The 18656-nt window shown below is 36.4% G+C and overlaps 1 protein-coding gene across 1 annotated transcript in view; it reads left to right on the top strand.

The window, feature by feature from the left end:
• The window catches only part of vwde (von Willebrand factor D and EGF domains), a 114194-nt gene that overhangs the window by 16175 nt on the left and 79363 nt on the right, over positions 1-18656 (top strand). The window contains 1 exon segment of the mRNA XM_028817157.2: positions 16155-16339. Coding sequence (XP_028672990.1) covers positions 16155-16339 — 185 coding nt within the window.

Below are 18656 nucleotides of genomic sequence, written 5' to 3'. Positions count from 1 at the left end.
GTGGGATACTTATCGAGGAACAGTAATCACTGTTGAGCCATCTTTTTATATTGCCTGACCACTTTGGTCTATCTCCACACTCTACAGTATACTTACCATTTAAGACGATGGTGAACAATATTAATAATCTAGTGTACGTCTATGAAAGAAAATGCTGTTTCTATGAATGTAATGTTTGTTTTTTATTCTCTGTAAAAATTATTCTACAGTAGAAGCATGTCACATTGTATATATTTCTGTCCATTTTATGAAAAGTATCATTTAAATACAGCAGGAATTATTACATTTTATCAATGAGAATAATTTATATGAATATAAAAATTATTTTGTGTGAAGTGGTATAATAAATATGATCAAAAATCTGTCAACTAAAAAAGACAATGGTACTTACACTCACCAATCATGGTGCCAGTGAGTGTTGACATATTGCATAATGATTAATAAATATAAGTAAGATTGTACTCTGAAAAATTGAGAATAATGACTCTATTAAACCTATAAAACACAAAACTAACTCAAAACACCAATAAAGTTCTATATTGTTAAATTAAAGCGACTCTACAAGGAATCTCCTGATCCAGATCACTGACCTGGTGTTAATATTGGGTGGAACTCATTTGAACTTCTGTCTGAGATACTTTATGCAGACATTCTGTGGCAAGTACTTTTTTGCAATAACCAAGGTGACGTTTAAATTGCAAGAAAGCAAGATTTCTTTATAATCTCATATTAGTATGTAGTGTGCCAATATTTCACATGTTCTTGGAACTTGGGACAGCGCTTACAACATTATCTAAGAGTTTTGAACGAACCTTGATTTTAGAAGACACGACACCAGTAGTTTTACAATCTTTCTTTCTTTCTTTCTTTCTTTCTTTCTTTCTTTCTTTCTTTCTTTCTTTCTTTCTTTCTTTCTTTTTTCTTTCTTTCTTTCTTTCTTTCTTTCTTTCTTTCTTTCTTTCTTTCTTTCTTTCTTTCTTTCTTTCTTTTTTTTTTTCTTTCTTTCTTTCTTTCTTTCTTTCAGCTACATATTATCAGTTTATTGGAAATTTCTGGTGAGTATTTTTGTTTTTGTTGGTATTTCAACCATTTTTTGCTTTGATCTTTAGATTATTCTATTATGTATTGTGACTTAGTTACCTGAAACCACTCCTTAAATTTTGTGTGTGACCTTTATGATATTTTGAGACTTTAACGTGCATTTGAACTTTAGAACTCAATTTCCTCATTTTGAGTCTGGTTAGAGTAAAGCCAGCAGTTAGTTATTGGAGGGGAACTGGTCAGGGGTGAGCTCTTCTGTGCTGGCCAGTGAAGGTTCTGGGCCAATGGGTATTTTTGGAGGCTTCATACCATTTAGTTATGTCCAAGACTCCAGTTCGAAACAAGATATGTTGCAGAAATAGAGTATAAAAGTCTATCTATCTATCTATCTATCTATCTATCTATCTATCTATCTATCTATCTATCTATCTATCTATCTATCTATCTATCTATCTATCTATCTATCTATCTATCTATCTATCTATCTATCTATCTATCTATCTATCTATCTATCTATCTATCTATCTATCTATCTATCTAAGGACACTTCCTTCCAGTAGCATATTGAGCTTGGAGTCATGAGGTGATTTGGACTAAACGCTTGACTCTCTGATGAGTTGTGCAGCAGGCAAATAGAAAGATAAACAGAGAGATTGGGAGATGAACAAAAGAATAGTTATATGACTAATTCACTGGGCTATATGCATTCCTGCTTTAATCATTATTTCTTTGTGCTTTTGGGTGAGTAAAGAACCTCATTTTGTTAAAGCTTTAGTTTAATTTTATCTAGGTGCCCTCCCCTATCCCTAAAGTCATACATATTAAGCTAACTGGTATTTCCAAACTGGCACTTGTGTGTGTGTGCGTGTGGGTGTGTGCGTATTTTTGTGTGCAGAGATAAGCTGCAGTTTCTTCTGGTTCTCAATTGGATTAAGTGAATTTGAGAAAATTATGTTATGAAACAAATTCTTTTAGGAAATACAGACAAGCTCAAACATGTGAAGGTGTTGCAATATACTTAACAAAGAATTTAAATACAACACTTCCTTAAAGAGGAAATTAGGCATATCTGGGGGCATCTTAAGTGGACTGGATAGGAGCAATGGCTTATGAATGTATGAGAGTAAAATCTAAAAAGGAAATTAGAAATTCCAAAAGAGCAGCTGGAGACAAATATTGCTTATAATGCAAAAGAGGTCCTTTCACTGTTTTAGCAGTAAGGACCAGGTGAAGTGTATTAAAATCAACATGTGGTACAAATTCATTCAGACAAAGATACCAAATAGCCTTAACTTATAGTTTATAATCTTATTACTGAGTTTCTGAAGAGCAGAATAATGCAAAAATATTATTCTGTATCACTTATACAAATACAATATTATTTTTTATACTTTTGACACATTAAATTTCTTTTCTACTTTATTCCCTACTATAGTACAAGTATATGACATTATAAAAAGCATCAATAAGAAAAGAAGGATCTACTGTCTACAGTTGCCTTGAAGGCTGGAAAACAAGACCTGACTCTAAGAAATATGTCATATTTTGTAGAACAGTTGGGTTGTTCCCCATTGAGTTATGTTACTTTATTTAATTGTTTTGAAATAGAAAGGCACGTCTTTAAAGTCAAAGGTGGTACAAGGTTTTTTTCAAATGAGAAAATTTAGTTTGTGAGCCACATAACAAAGTCTACTACATTGCAATAGCCATTAAAGATGGGTGTTTCATTAAGGATACTTTTAAAAAGGCCAATAAGAAGATAAAAGTTTGTTCCAAGGCCCTACAAACGCTTAAAACAGATGAATATTATTTGAGGGAAACGCTAAAACAAGTGTGTAAGCGCTATTGGTACTTAGTGCTGATCCAATGCACATCCATCCATCCATCCATTTTCCAACCTGCTGAATCCGAACACAGGGCCACAGGGGTCTGCTGGTCAATCCCAGCTGGCCAATCCCAGCCAACACAGGGCACAAGGCAGGAACCAATCCCGGGCAAGGCGTCAACCCGCCACAGTACAACACACACACACACGCACACACACACATACCCACACACCAAGCACACACTAGGGACAATTTAGGATCGCCAATCCACCTAACCTGCATGTCTTTAGACTGTGGGAAGAAACCAGAGCACCCAGAGGAAACCCATGCAGACATAGGAAGAACATGCAAACTCCACTCAGGGAGGACCCAGGAAGCGAACCCAGGTCTCCTTACTGCATGGCAGCAGTGCTACCACTCCGCCACCGTGATCCAATGCACATATAATTTAATTCTGGGTCAATTTTAAAAAGTTTGATCATAGAAAGTAGAGCTCTAAACTTAATTAAATTAATTTACAGCATAAACTAAGGAGGATTCATTCTTTTAGATTTGCTGTTTTGTTTGAGCTTTTTCAAACAATGATTGTTTTTTATGGTAGGTAAAGTATGTACTTTTGGAAATTCTGGTATATTACAATTAACAAAATCTCTAGTTTGGAAGAAATGAAAAATATGTTTTTGCAACTTGTTTTTCTCACAGAGTGGAATTAACCTCTATACATACATCACTAGGGGTTTCAGGGCTGCGCTCATGCCAGAAGATAAATACTTCATGTTTCAATGTTGCAATGAAACTGCAACAACAGAGTGTATGTAGCATCACACAAAGTACTGTACACCGTGCAAAGAGGAAGACATTCCAGATTCCTTGTTTATAGCAACCCATGAAGATACAGTCTGAGACATAAATAACTGATGTTAGACTCCCAGTCCATGCTTCTGCACAGTTGAGGACTCAGTAGCAGAGTATCACTTTTAGTCTTCCAAACATAAGCACCAGTCCCTTAAGTTAAATTATTTCTCTTTCATATAAAACCTTTACTTTTACCTTCATAAGATCTTCCACCCAGTTATAAATGACAAATAATAAATGTTTTGCTTGATGCTTACCTGGAGATCTGATTCCTAAATAACTTATTTACTAATTTTATAACATTTTGATTTGTCAGTGGCATTAATTTCGGAAACATCTGTTTTATTTTAAACTGATTAAATGTTATTTCTGTGTGGTCATAAATTGTGTGTATTTAGCAGACAAAAGATCACACTAGGTCAGAAGTTTTCATCTGTAAGTGTTTCTCTTTCAGCTTATTTATTTGGGTTTCATTCCTGCCCTTTACATTTAAATTTTACTTTTTTGTGATGCCCTCAAGCTGCTCTGGGTGTGGCCATATTGTCTCTGAAGGTATTTTATTGCAATTTGGGGTTCTTCACACCAGAAGAAAATGACTAAATCTACAAAATCCAACAAGTTTAAGGGTAATATATAATTTGTAATTATCACTTCTACTTTTTCACGTTCTCATTCTGGCAGTGCTGGATAACTCTGTATAGATAAAGGGTACACAGCTGAATAATTAAGACTTTTTTATGTTATTTATTGAATGAACAGAGCTATGCAACATCATCTGACACTGTGTGAAAATGTAATCACCCCTTAACTTGTTTACATAATACTGTAAATGGCTGAACCACCTTTAGCTGAAATTATAGCAACCAAATACTTTGTCAGTCTTCCACATTACTGTAGAGAAATTTTAGTTTATTCTTCCTAGCAGAACTGTTTTAAATCAGAAACAATGAGTAGGTTTTTAAACACAAATTGCTTTTTTTACATCCCACCACAGAATCTACATTGGGTTTAGGTCTAGACTTTGATCAGACCAGTACTCAACTTTAAATGCATTTCTTTTTCTGCCATTGTGTATTTTCGCTTGTGTTTTGAATCACTGTTTTGCTGCATGACCAAACTAAATTTCAGCTTAAGTGGATGACTGGACATTCTCATTAAGAATTTTCTCCTATGGATAGGATTCATGATTCCTTCAGCTATGTTAAGTCATCCTAGAGCTAAGGCAGCAAAGAACCCCCATCCTGTCTCACTTCTTCCACTATCTTTGATTGTTATTTGTACTACAGAACACTGTGATAGCATCAGACATAATGAGACGAAAATCATCCAAAAATGTCAATTTTTCTTATATGAGGCTATATAGATCATTTTCCCAAAATGTTGGGATCGTTCAGGTGCCTCCCAGCAGACAAATAATTAATTGGTTCTTCGTTACCTGTGGTTACTGTCTTGTTGCACTCCAATTTAACCCAGTGTCTAACTGGCTGTAGAGTCATTAACACTGATTTTAACTAAGATAAGGAAAGTTTGCAGATCATTGATTGTTTGTTTAGAATTCATTGTGACTTAATGGTTGACTTTATAAAGTACCCTTGGAGTAGTTCTGGTAAGCCAGCCACTCCTGTGAAGATGGTAAGGGTCAAATTAAGTTGAGGTTTATATTGAGCAGAGTTGCATGTAATCGGGTCTGGTTATGTTCAATCAGTTGACTTTAATTGTGCTTGTAAATGGGTTAATTTAACTTGGGGGCAATGACTATTTTGCATGATACCAGCTGATTTAAGATAGCTCTGTTCATGTGATAACATACAGTTAGGTCCATAAATATTTGGACAGGGACAACTTTTTTCTAATTTTGGTTCTGTACATTACCACAATGAATTTTAAATGAAACAACTCAGATGCAGTTGAAGTGCAGACGTTCAGCTTTAATTCAGTGGGGTGAACAAAACGATTGCATAAAAATGTGAGGCAACTAAAGCATTTTTTTAACACAATCCCTTCATTTTAGGGGCTCAAAAGTAATTGGACAATTGACTGAAAGGCTATTTCATGGGCAGGTGTGGGCAAGTCCGTCGTTATGTCATTATCAATTAAGCAGATAAAAGGCCTGGAGTTGATTTGAGGTGTGGTGCTTGTATGTGGAAGATTTTGCTGTGAACAGACAACATGCAATCAAAGGAGCTCTCCATGCAGGTGAAAGAAGCCATCCTTAAGCTGCGAAAACAGAACAAACCCATCCGAGAAATTGCTACAATATTACGAGTGCCAAAATCTACAATTTGGTACATCCTGAGAAAGAAAGCAAGCACTGGTGAACTCAGCAACGCAAAAAGACCTGGACATCCACGGAAGACAACAGTGGTGGATGATTGCAGAATCATTTCCATGGTGAAGAGAAACCCCTTCACAACAGCCAACCAAGTGAACAACACTCTCCAGGGGGTAGGCATATCGATATCCAAGTCTACCATAAAGAGAAGACTGCATGAAAGTAAATACAGAGGGTGCACTGCAAGGTGCAAGCCACTCATAAGCCTCAAGAATAGAAAGGCTAGATTGGACTTTGCTAAAGAACATCTAAAAAAGCCAGCACAGTTCTGGAAAAACATTCTTTGGACAGATGAAACTAAGATCAACCTCTACCAGAATGATGGCAAAAAAAAGTATGGAGAAGGCATGGAACAGCTCAATATGCAAAGCATACCACATCATCTGTAAAACACGGTGGAGGCAGTGTAATGGTTTAGGCGTACATGGCTGCCAGTGGCACTGGGACACTAGTGTTTATTGATGATGTGACACAGGACAGAAGCAGCCAAATGAATTCTGAGGTGTTCAGAGACATACTGTCTGCTCAAATCCAGCTAAATGCAGTCAAATTGATTGGGTGGTGTTTCATGGTACAGATGGACAATGACCCAAAACATACAGCCAAAGCAACCCAGGAGTTTATTAAAGCAAAGAAGTGGAAAAATTCTTGAATGGCCAAGTAAGTCACCTGATCTTAACCCAATTGAGCATGCATTTCACTTGTTGAAGTCTAAACTTCGGACAGAAAGGCCCACAAACAAACAGCAACTGAAAGCCACTGCAGTAAAGGCCTGGCAGAGCATTAAAAAGGAGGAAACCCAACATCTGGTGATGTCCATGAGTTCAAGACTTCAGGCTGTCATTGCCAGCAAAGGGTTTTCAACCAAGTATTAGAAATGAACATTTTATTTCCAGTTATTAAATTTGTCCAATTACTTTTGAGCCCCTGAAATGAAGGGATTATGTTAAAAAAATGCTTTAGTTGCCTCACATTTTTATGCAATCGTTTTGTTCACCCCACTGAATTAAAGCTGAAAGTCTGCACTTCAACTGCATCTGAGTTGTTTCATTTAAAATTCATTGTGGTAATGTACAGAACCAAAATGAGAAAAAAGTTGTCTCTGTCCAAATATTTATGTACCTAACTGTAAATACAGTTAAAATGTTATTTGTTCGCTCAGGTGCCTTTTATCTAATATTTGATTGTACTTTAAGACCTGATTACAGTCCATCCATCTAGTTTCTTAACTCGATTACCCAGGACAGGGCAAGCTTGAGGCTAACTCAGCAATTATTTTTTGCAAGGCAGGAACAGAATGGGCCAATTTAGCAAAAGCAATTTTCCTAACCTGCATGTGGACATGAGGTGAACATGTAAACTCCACACAGGAAGCACAGAGGATGTGAACATTGGTCTCCTCACTTAAAGGCAGCAGTGCCACCACTGCACCACTGTGCTACCCAATGGTAAACAGTGTCAAAAATTTCCAAAAATAAAGGGAATCAATTAGGTGCAAATACTTTTTATAGCACTGTTTAATGTATTTGTGAAGCAAATCTTAAAATATTACATACAGTTTAGTTTCATTATTTCATGAAGTTCATGGCAGCAATTGAGAATGTTAAATAAGAAAAAGCAAGTATAATGTGTGTGAATGCTAAACAAGTAATGGTGTTTCCTGCCTTGCGCCCTGTGTTGGCTGGGATTGGCTCCAGCAGACCCCCGTGACCCTGTAGCTAGGATACAGTGGGTTGGATAATGGATGGATGGATGATGGAAGTGATTAAAATTATTAAGAGTAATTAAGCCAGCTTGAACTTTAAAATCCATTCTTCAATAAAATACATGAAGTACAGATGGAGGAGCCAGAACACAGTATTGTGAAGTATTACCCACAGATATTTCAGGCATAATCACTGAAATTCCTTATAATGACCACTGCCAGTGGTACAGTTTGAAAGGTTCATTTTGTGGCTGTTTTAATCATATACAGAAGCCTGTGCACTAGCAAGTGGGCCGATCAAACACAGACCATTCACACACACAGTCAGATTAAAGAGGGCAGATGTTTTTGAAAAGTTTTAAAATGTGAGAATATAAAGTAAAAAAGTAAACAGAAGCAAAACGTGCTGCCACTTTAGGATCAACTAAGCCTTATTGCCTTGGTAGAGTGCGTACTCATTTGTGCAACATAAAATGCCTTCAAACATACAGTATCTAACCTTTTATCTTTCTCCACTTCCTTCAATCAGTTTAGGTTCTGACCCAAACTATTCTAGCAACTCTAAATGCAATGTGTCTTTGACCATAAGGTGACTTTAAAACAGAATCTTCTGCGGTCACTTCTGGCATCAGAATCAGTTGCAGTGTCAGAGGTTGCCCTAATTTTGCCAAAGAATCATAAGGTTAGAGTGCCTTGCAGCAGCACCTGGTGCCCTTGGAATCCCAAGCATTAGGTTGCCCTTAAAAGACAGCAAGTGTCTTAAAGAACCAACATGGCTGGATTTTTTCCAGCACAGGCTGTAAATTTAAGCCAGCCATCATTCTCCTTCTGAACATTAAATATATGCACCTGGAGGAATCTTTTATTCATTGAGGGCCCATTCCAGGGCATACAATACACATACTGGATAAGTCGCCCAATACAAGTAACTGTGATTCCACAATAGTACGTGTGGGACCTCTTATGCTGCAAGTATATCAGAGAATGTATGTGTTGTTGATTCTTGATTTTTACAGATTTGATTTACAAATTAAATTTGCAAGCAAAGAGAATTTTTTTTGTTTATTAGTAATAATGGTTGGTAGTTTTGGCAGGAATAAGACTCTCTATTTTGCTTCATTTTATATACATAAAATGCTAAAGTCTGTCAATCTTTTACGGGAGTACTCACAAACTAATAGGGCTAGAACCCTGATCTTGGTCTTGATCAAAAGCTTATGACAAGAAATCTTCTGGAAATTCAAAAAAAATTCAAGTAGCATTAACTTCAGCAAAGTGACTTGTGGTTGTGTGTTTATAACAAGAATAAGAGCAGCAGAGACATCTTCTGTGCATCAAGCAAATTGCAAAGGCTGATAACACCATAATAAGAATGGGAAGGATAAGAGCAGTTCCATTCACTGAGCATCAAGTATAGGACGCAGAATTCTAAAATGGCAAGGACAGAGACTTGCATGTCAACAACCGCGGAGAGTTTACTGTTGTTAATATCTAGCCAGTTGTTGAGTTACACAACCCCCTTTCATAAGAAGACAAGATGCTGAACCGCACTGACAAGCAAGAAGGAATCTTTAATATAGACGAGCTGAGCATCAGACAAACATGATTGCTCATAGGCATGCAAGACAAATTCTAGGATACAGAATGCCTCAGGGACAGAAATGCATGGTGCCAATTGAGAATATCATCAATTAGTCAAAATTTCCGACTATGTTAATGTTTTGCTTTTACATCCTTACATGAATGTTTTTTTGAAGACTAGAGGAGTAGAAAGATACATATAGAAAACATAAGAAGTGTCAACAATTCCTTATCTTTAACTTGGTTTTTATTTGCATTTTATTTTAGGACTGTGGGTCCATGTGTAACATTACAATTTCAGCCCTGGTCAGAAAGGGAGCAGTAAATTAAAGGAGCCAGAGCCAGGCATTTCATCTATGAGTGTCAGAAGATATTTAGGCTATATCCCCTCATGTTTTTAGCATATGCCCTTTTTATGCTATATAATGCACCCTTTCATTTCACTCCTGATTTTAGGAATATCAAGTTGAGCAGCTTCATAGTATGAAAGACTGGTAAGATTCAGTTTTTCAGGAAAATAAATTTATTCTGAAAAATACCAGAATCAAGGGTGAATCGTTTTTTTTTGTAATGTTTAATTGTATTTTTGGTACAGTTCTTAATTTTTAATATTGTTCTGAGTAGCAGAAGAACTGGCAGAAAGAATAGACAAGGAGATGAGTGAGAGTGCTAGCAAGGCCCATTACCAAAGTCAAAAGTTAAAAACTACTAAGTTCAACACACAAGCCAAAAAAAAAAATCAAGAGATGAGGAAATAATTCTAATTGATAGCAAAGTAAAAGTTTTTTGTTGTTTGTATTCAGAATCTTGGTTAACCAGGAAGTGACGCTGACATTTATAATGTTGGAAAAGTGACATCACACTTAAAGATTTTTGGTTCTCACTCTAGTGGTAGGAATGTGAATAATAACAAAAATCTTTGTATCCATAAGAAAATAAAATGGTGGTACACCAAAATATGAAACATTTTTGGTAATTCAAAAAGCTTAAATTAAGAAAGAAATTAATTTCTTCCTACTTCTGCTGCCAAAAAAACGTCACGCCTTGGTTTACTGCTAAATCAATCATTATAATATAGAGGTTTTCGTACTCCTGAAGCATAACATGTGAAGGAAGCTCATGCTTTCAGATTAGCAATAATAAGCATAATTAGTGTATGACAGCAGAGAGGGAAAGAAAGGGAAGATGTAGTTAAACTTTCCCGAGCTTACTTCCTTTCCAATTCTGACAACATAATTTACTAGATACCTACACAGCTTTCTCTTGGTCCATCTAAATACAGAAAATACCATTAAAACAAACACAATTAAAAACGTTCAATAAAATGACTTACGCCAAGGGTGTCACACATACTTATTTAAACACCATTAAAACTAAATGAAACCTACTGAAGGACGACATCATTTTTGTTTTACTCTTAACCAAAAAAGTGGAAGATAAAGATTGAGTCTTCCAATGAGTTGACATAAGGTTTAGTCAGTTCACCCCAGTCAGACAGCTGAAACCAACCCTAGGCAGGAAGTCAGTCTATCACAGAGCACACTCGAAGCACATGTCTACACTTACTAATACAGTGCCACTTTAGAAATGCTGGTCTTTCAAATATTCACATATTTAGTGCAAGAATCTATGGAACACTCAAGGAGTAATAAACGTAAAAGAAATACTATCACAATGTCTGAATGCTAGTTCCCAATCCAACTTTGTACTAGAAAAGGCAAATTGTGGACCTGGCAAGGAAGAGTGTTCCCTTGTGGGGTATGGCACAATGAAACAGCCTAAAACAGGGGGTTCTCAAACTCGGTCCTGCGGACCCACTGTGGCTGCAGGTTTTTGCTCCAACTAGTTTCTGTTTTTAATCGGACTCCTGGGCGAATTAAGTGAACTGTCATTTCCCAGATTCTGTGTTTGGGAACAATATATATATTAGAAAAAAAAATCCCTCTTGATTTTCATTCTACTTTTCCATTTGTTCTAATTTTTTAATTAATCAATTACTTACTAATTAGTGAGTCTGATGCTAAAGTAGTTGCAACTTTTCTAGATTCAGTGCTGTTTACCTGGGTGTCTGCTCTGCTCGTTGTCATTATTAAGATACTATGAAGGGAGTAAACTGCACGGAGAAAGTGCAAAATATAATGAAATTAACTAAAGAGAGTTAAGCATTTAAATTCATAGCAAAATAGTAGTATTTCTAAATGTTTTATAAATGTAAAATCATGCTGCTCTATTTTTCTGAATGTAGAATAAGAGAAGAGAAAAAATATCAGCTAATTAAATGAGATCAGTATTATCAGTTGTTGTCACTGATTATGAATCTGGTTGAAACAAAAACCTGAAGCCACCAGTGGGCCCTAAAACATAGACCTGAATGATCATGATGATGCCAGCCTCAGTTCTTGATCACAGAATTTTGCTGACCTCGCTGCAAAGGCACACTAAAAAGTTAACTTCAACTTTAGAAAACATTCATGTGTAATGATTAAGGAATTTATTTCCTCTGTTTCTAAAGCTAATTTAAATGCTTCAGTTGCAGCTTCTGAGACAGTCACTATTACACTCTTTCTCCTGAAGGACTCTATTATCCTCCCCTCAGATGAATGAGGGTTATTCCTCTGTATGTACATTTGTTGTCCCATAAATTTAATTATTTCTGAGTCTCTTTAAACCTTTTCATTTACCTTGAAAAAGGCTACAACACCAACTTATAATACAGCAATACACATACGTCTTAGAGCTAGTTACCTGTCTTTATTTACTCATAAAAACATTATGTAAGATTAGACTAAATACAAACAAGCATTGATACAATAAAAATAAAACAACGTTTTCTCCTGTTTTCCAAAAACTTATTGATAAAGTACCTATAAAAAGGAAGTTTTCCCATTTCACTATTGCACAAAATTTAATCACAGTGAATTTAATTAGGCTTTTTGGGCCCTGATCAACAGAAAGACTTCTTAATATAAAAGTGAAAAGAAATCTCCACAATATGGTCTAAATTAATTACAAACATAAAACACAAAAAAAATAATTTCATAAGTATGCAGCCCCTTCAAGTCAGTATGTAGCAGATGCACCTTTGGCAGCCATTTCAGGCTTGAGTCTTTGTTCACAAGTCTTTATCTGCAATTTTTCACCATTCTTCTTTGCAAAAATGCTCAAGTTCTGTCAGGTTGCATGTGCATCATGAGTGAACAGCCTTTTTCAAGTTCAGCCACAGATACTCAATTGGATTGACATCTGGACTCTGACATGGTCACTCCAGGAAATTATTAAACATTATTATTGTTGTCTTTGTGGAAAATAAATCTTCTCCCAAGTTGCAGGTTTCTTGCAGACTATATCAGGTTTTGCTCTAGGATTTCTCTGTGTTTTACTTCATTCATTTTTTCCTTTATAATCACAAGCCTTTCAGGGCAGAGAAGAATCCTCACAGCATGAAGCTGCCACCATCATGCTTCACAGTGGGGTGGTGTGGTTTTGATAATGTGCAGTGTTCAAATAAGGCATTTAGTCTGATGGGCAAAAGACTCAGTTTAGGTCTCATCAGAACGTAGAACCTTTTTTCATCTGATTTTAGAGTCTTCCATTTATCATATGGCTAATTTTAGTTGAGATGCAATATGCATTTTTTCTCTTTGCCACTCTGCCATAAACCTGCCACTGGGGAAGCACCCATTCAACAGCTGTCATATGCACAATCTCTGCAGTCAGAGACAGTGTAGCATGCAACTCTTTCAGAGTTATCTCAGGTCTCTTGGTGGCCTCCCTTGCTAGTCTTTTTCTTGCATATTTACTAGGTTCGTGTGGATGACCTGCTCTAGGTAGATTTACAGCTATGTCATACTGTTTTCATTTCTTAACAGTGTGGTAGTTCAGCCTCGGCACAGACAGACACGGACACAATGTTCCAAAAACACACTCTTTACTAATAAAAGTCCAGCACACAACACAGTGCCCCTGCACCAAACACCCTTCTTCCGTCCTTTTCTCTCCTCTCTGGACTTCTCCTTCCACCTTCCCACCTCTCCTCCCCAGCATTGCCTTCTTCCTCCTGACTCGGCTGTCTCACTTGGAGGAGGCGACCTCTTTTATAATCACCTGGATGTGCTCCAGGTGCTCTCTGATGAGTTTCGTGTGTGGCGGAAGTGCCGCATGAGCACCCAGAAGCACTTCGGGTGTCCCTGGAATCTCTTCCACCAGCACTTCTGGGTATGGTGGAAGTGCTGACACCTAGGGCTCCACAGTCCTCTGGGTACCCCCCCTGTGGTAGCCATGGACCCCAATGGGGTTGAGCCTCCAAGCTCCGTTCCTGTGGTCCCCATACAGACCAGGGTGGCCACCCTCTCGTGGCCCAGGGGAGGTATAATCCCTCTCCTAGTCCTTCTAGACATTCCAGCCGGGCATGGGTCCTGGCCGTCTGACACAACAGACTGATCTAACTTGACTCCGAGGGACATATATCCCTGACTTATCATTTCAATCATCTTTTCACAGAGTTTCTTGGAGTAGATAGATAGATAGATAGATAGATAGATAGATAGATAAATAGATAGATAGATAGATAGATAGATAGATAGATAGATAGATAGATAGATAGATAGATAGATAGATAGATAGATAGATAGATAGATAGATAGATAGATAGATAGATAGATAGATAGATAGATAGATAGATAGATAGATAGATAGATAGATACTTTATTAATCCCAAGAGGAAATTCACAAGTGTTCTTTTGTCTTCATTGTGTAGGTTGGGCCACAAGCCTTATACAGTTAAGATTTTTTTACAACAATCAACTGACTGCAGACACATGATAGCCACTGAAATAATTATGTAACTTCTAAGACCAGTTGGCTGCACCAGTGATGATTTAAGTGTGTCATATTAATGAGGGTGAATACTTATGTGATTAATTAATTTGTGATTTATATTTATAATTATTTTAGCCCATTTTGTAGAGATCAGTTTTTACTTTTCACTGTTAAAAGTATATTTTTCTGTTGATCAGTGTCAAACAGTCAAACTAAATCCAATGTTATTCAATTTTTCTATCACAATAAATTGCAAAAACTTTTAAGAGTGTGAATGCTTTTTATACAAACTTTATCTTGTAAAATGGCAAGAATAACAGGGATATGGTTCCCAAACCTCCCCTCATCTTACTCCAACCATTCCAACGCATTTGTTAGGTTAAAACAACAGCATGTCTGATTGAAATTAATGAGTTAGTGATAAGTTGAACCCAGTGTGTGCAGTGATCCACTCACTCGAAATGGACAAAGTGGTGTGAAACCTCCAAAATGGCAAGGAAAGCAGCCCAGAATCTTCACTGGCCTGCCCAGAGGGGTATATGCAAAGGCAGTCTGAGATCCACCAACACTGGCTGGCCTTGGCCTACACTGGAGCCAAACTTTAAATCAAAGTTTTAAAATATATTTTGAATGGCCCAATTATACAAAAAATGTCCAAATAGGAAAGGGATGGCCATAAACACTTGGACAGAAGACAAAAAGGGTAAATGAGGAATCTTTATAAATAAAAGTTACTTCACAAATGCACTGCATAACAAAAGAAAGCTCAAAGAGCAGAAAGGAACGTTAAAAAGAGCATTCCTGATACAAACAGAGATCATATACACAATTCAAATAGATTGTTCAAAAAAGACAGCTAGCAAAATTCAGTATTCCAATAATAAGATAAAACACAGGGGAACTCAAAATCAGCCAGCTCATACAATGTACCACAGAAACACTGCAATTTCCTTGAGCCTTTATAGGGCTGGGAACAGAAACTGACAGGTGGCCCTGCCTGTTTGGAAGCCACACAAAAAATAAAAGAGACATTGCAGAATAAATGTTAGTATATAGAAACTACATAATAAACACAACTGACATAAAGTACATAATTAGGCAAATAATAACAAAAGATTACAATATTAGCATAAACAGTGATAATCAAGGATCAAAAATGAACAAAGCGTAAGCCTAACCTGGGGTGGGAGGGGTGCATTGGATAGTTTCTCAAGGAGACACTGGTCAATAGCTATGTTAGCAAAATCATAGTGTTGTACCCACAAGGCAGTAGGAGACCAAACCAAGATGTGGTGTTGAAGCTGTCAGAAAGAACTTTTAAAAACAATTTGGAGGCAAACTGATGACCCTATCTGATGAAAAGTACTGAAAGGTAACTTCCTTACGGGACAGAAGAAAATACATCAAAGTGTTTGCTGAGCATCTGGCATCAAACTACACACTTCAACAGTTCAAAGAAGTCTTAAAAAAGACAGTCTTGTAGGGTGTGCTGCAGCAAAGAAAGTTAATCTTTCTGAAAGGCAGAAGAGATTCATGTACAGTATGTGAAAGACCATGAATGTAAAACACCAGCCAGTGTAGCCATTTGAAATTTTTGGTTCTCATAGATGGCAGTATTTTGGGAGAAGAGTTAGTGAGAAGTATATCAATATGAGTCTGCAGCCTTCTGCGAACAATGAACAGTGGGGTATGTTTATAGTTTTCTTATTAACCAGATACAGTATATATTAACATTAGACTGTGATTTTTACAGATTTGTTAAAACTGCAATTTCTTCATAGTCAAAACTTTTGAGCTATCTTTATATGATGACAGAGAAAATAATATGGATTTTTGCCTTTATTGGTAAATAAATAATATATAAAACTATCCTACTACTTATATTATGAGATTATTATCCAGTTATCGCATCAGTTAATATAAAGTCTTGTCAAAGCTATATTGTTTTTATTAATTCCAACACTTTACAGTATATTTACTTTTGTTTTTCAAACAGCTCCTGAATGTAGTCCCAATGGCCATCGTATTCTCCAAAACCCTTATAGAAGTGTTACATTCGATTCTCAAAAACTTCAGCAGTCAGCAATACAGGACTTAATATGTGATCATTCTTTAACTCCTGGATGGTATCGTTTCCATATTTTTGATAAACCAGCCGATATGCCAACAAAATGTGTGGAGGTAATAAAATTCCTAAATTGTTAACTATTTTCTATATGGTTATAGCTCCCTAATTGTAAATTGTTAACCCATTTGCCTTTCTTACTTTCCTTATAGTAAGAATTGTTCATAAATAGTTCAAGTACTGCTTAACAGTGTGTGATTTTATGGTATTCTGAGTAGAACGAGGGTTAGCATCTTTCTTTTAAATCTTGTGTTTACATTTCTGTTTTGAAACTGCACTTTTTGATAGTGGAAGTGAAGCCAATGAAGCAAGTGATGGACTAGCAAATGTCCATCATTATTTGTCCTATACTTCTTATCACAAAAATCTGGACAAATTAAACCCAATCTGTTGCTACACACACTTTCATTGTAAACCTTTACAGCAGTCTGTTTGTGGAGCATGTATTTTTCTGCACTGATCTGCATCATTTCTGGCTTAAGGCACTAACAGTTAATATATGAGGCATTTGTCCTTTCCTTTAATTTTGTGTGGGGGAAAAGACGATCCCTGTGTCATAAAGTGGCTTGGCTATAGTTCACCTGTTATGAAGAAGTAGTGCTAAGCACTAGTGCAAAAATAAAATTCATATTGATAAGTGTTTGGATGGCTATCCAGTCACAGACACAGTTGTCAAAAAAATGACTGTAAATCAGCATAGACAACACATAGACAGCTGGCAAGAGAGAGCTGTGGGGTGCCAGTTCATTGCAGAGTACACTCAGGCATGAATCCACACTTGATCATGTCACTCTATTAGATCTGCCAAAAAGCACATCTTTGGGATGGAAAGTGTGTATGGTGTGTGTGTTTTGAGGACCTGGGGAAAAAACACACCTATCATAGACAAAATTAAGAAATTTAGAAAGAAAGTGTCCAGGTTGGGGTTAGGATTCTAAGTCCTGGCGCTACAAGGCATCATAGCACTGCTAATGCCTGGGTCTGTGTGCCATGCACAATTATTAAAACTGTATAACAATAGTTTTATGCAGGCTCATGAGAAAAGTCTTCTCTTTTTACCTGAAGCATATAGTGAATCGCTTTTACATTAATACAGTTCATATAAATCAAGTAGGTTTAGGATGGAAGATTTTTTTTAAGTGCATTTACTTGAGAATTAATATCATTGTCAGTAGACCAGTAAAGGGATATTGTTTTTGAAACACAAGTCATATGAAAACAATACCTTTATCTATAAAGATGCAAAAATATTACTGATGACACACTGTTAAAAGAAAACAATAAACTAATATTTCATTATTGGCTCATTGATTACCAAAAAAGAATCTTAGTAGTATTTCCTTCCTTCCTAAGGATCCCCTTTATTTTTTCATAGAAATATTAATAAATGTTTTATTGACTTTCATGCCGCATACTGACATGAATTATTTTATCTGATAAAGAATTGGCATGTCTGGTATCATAACATACCCCATTTCTGAGCACTCACTGCATGTAAGTTAATTAATTCAATGTTATTTCATCCACATCAGTCTGGATAGAGCCTTGGGAAATAGTAAGGAAAACAGTTTAGGTTTTTTATTAAGTTCTGACTCTTTTAGCTTTTTCAAAAATATAATTTGAATATTGAAATGCTGAAAAATGAAATGAATACTGAAAAATGTATCCATCGCTGAGGATGAGATCATAGTCTCGTTTGATATTATGTCACTGTGCCCCATGACTCCAATTCAACTGGCCACAGAAACTCTACAAACAAAGCTAAACAATGACCCCACCATAATGACACAAGCAAAGAGCCCAAGAACAATATAATGCACCTAGTTTCACTTTGCCAGAAAACTCTCTTTCAATTTAATGGGAAATATTACAGACAAAAAGAAGGCATGCCAGTGGAATCACCATTGTCAGAATTCTTAGTGGAACTAGTAATGCAGCGATTTGAAACCGTGGCTCTCAGTACACACTGAAACTTTGGATATGCTACATTGACGAAAAATTCGTCATTTTAAAAAAGTCCAGCTGAATGATTTTTATAACCACACCAACACAATATTCCCTGAGATCCAGTTTACTATGGAAAAAGAAATAAACTAATGCATCAGTTTCCTGGACATATCCATTGAAAGAGGTAACAACACCACCCTGATTACAGGTGTTTATTGTAAGGAATGTTATGCAAACAAAATGTTACACTTTACTATCAATCACCCACCATGACATAAACAGAGCTGTGTTAAGACTGTTTTCAGAAGAATTCATGCCCATTATAATACCAAGGAGACTAAAAAGAATAAAAGGCACTATCTTTACCAACCATCCATCCATCCATCCATTTTCCAACCCGCTGAATCTGAACACAGGGTCACGGGG

Source organism: Erpetoichthys calabaricus, chromosome 13 (genome assembly GCF_900747795.2).
Source record: "Erpetoichthys calabaricus chromosome 13, fErpCal1.3, whole genome shotgun sequence".
NCBI classification, from domain to species: domain Eukaryota; kingdom Metazoa; phylum Chordata; class Cladistia; order Polypteriformes; family Polypteridae; genus Erpetoichthys; species Erpetoichthys calabaricus.
Note: the sequence above shows the minus strand (reverse complement) of the source record. Positions and strands in the feature narration are given on the sequence as shown.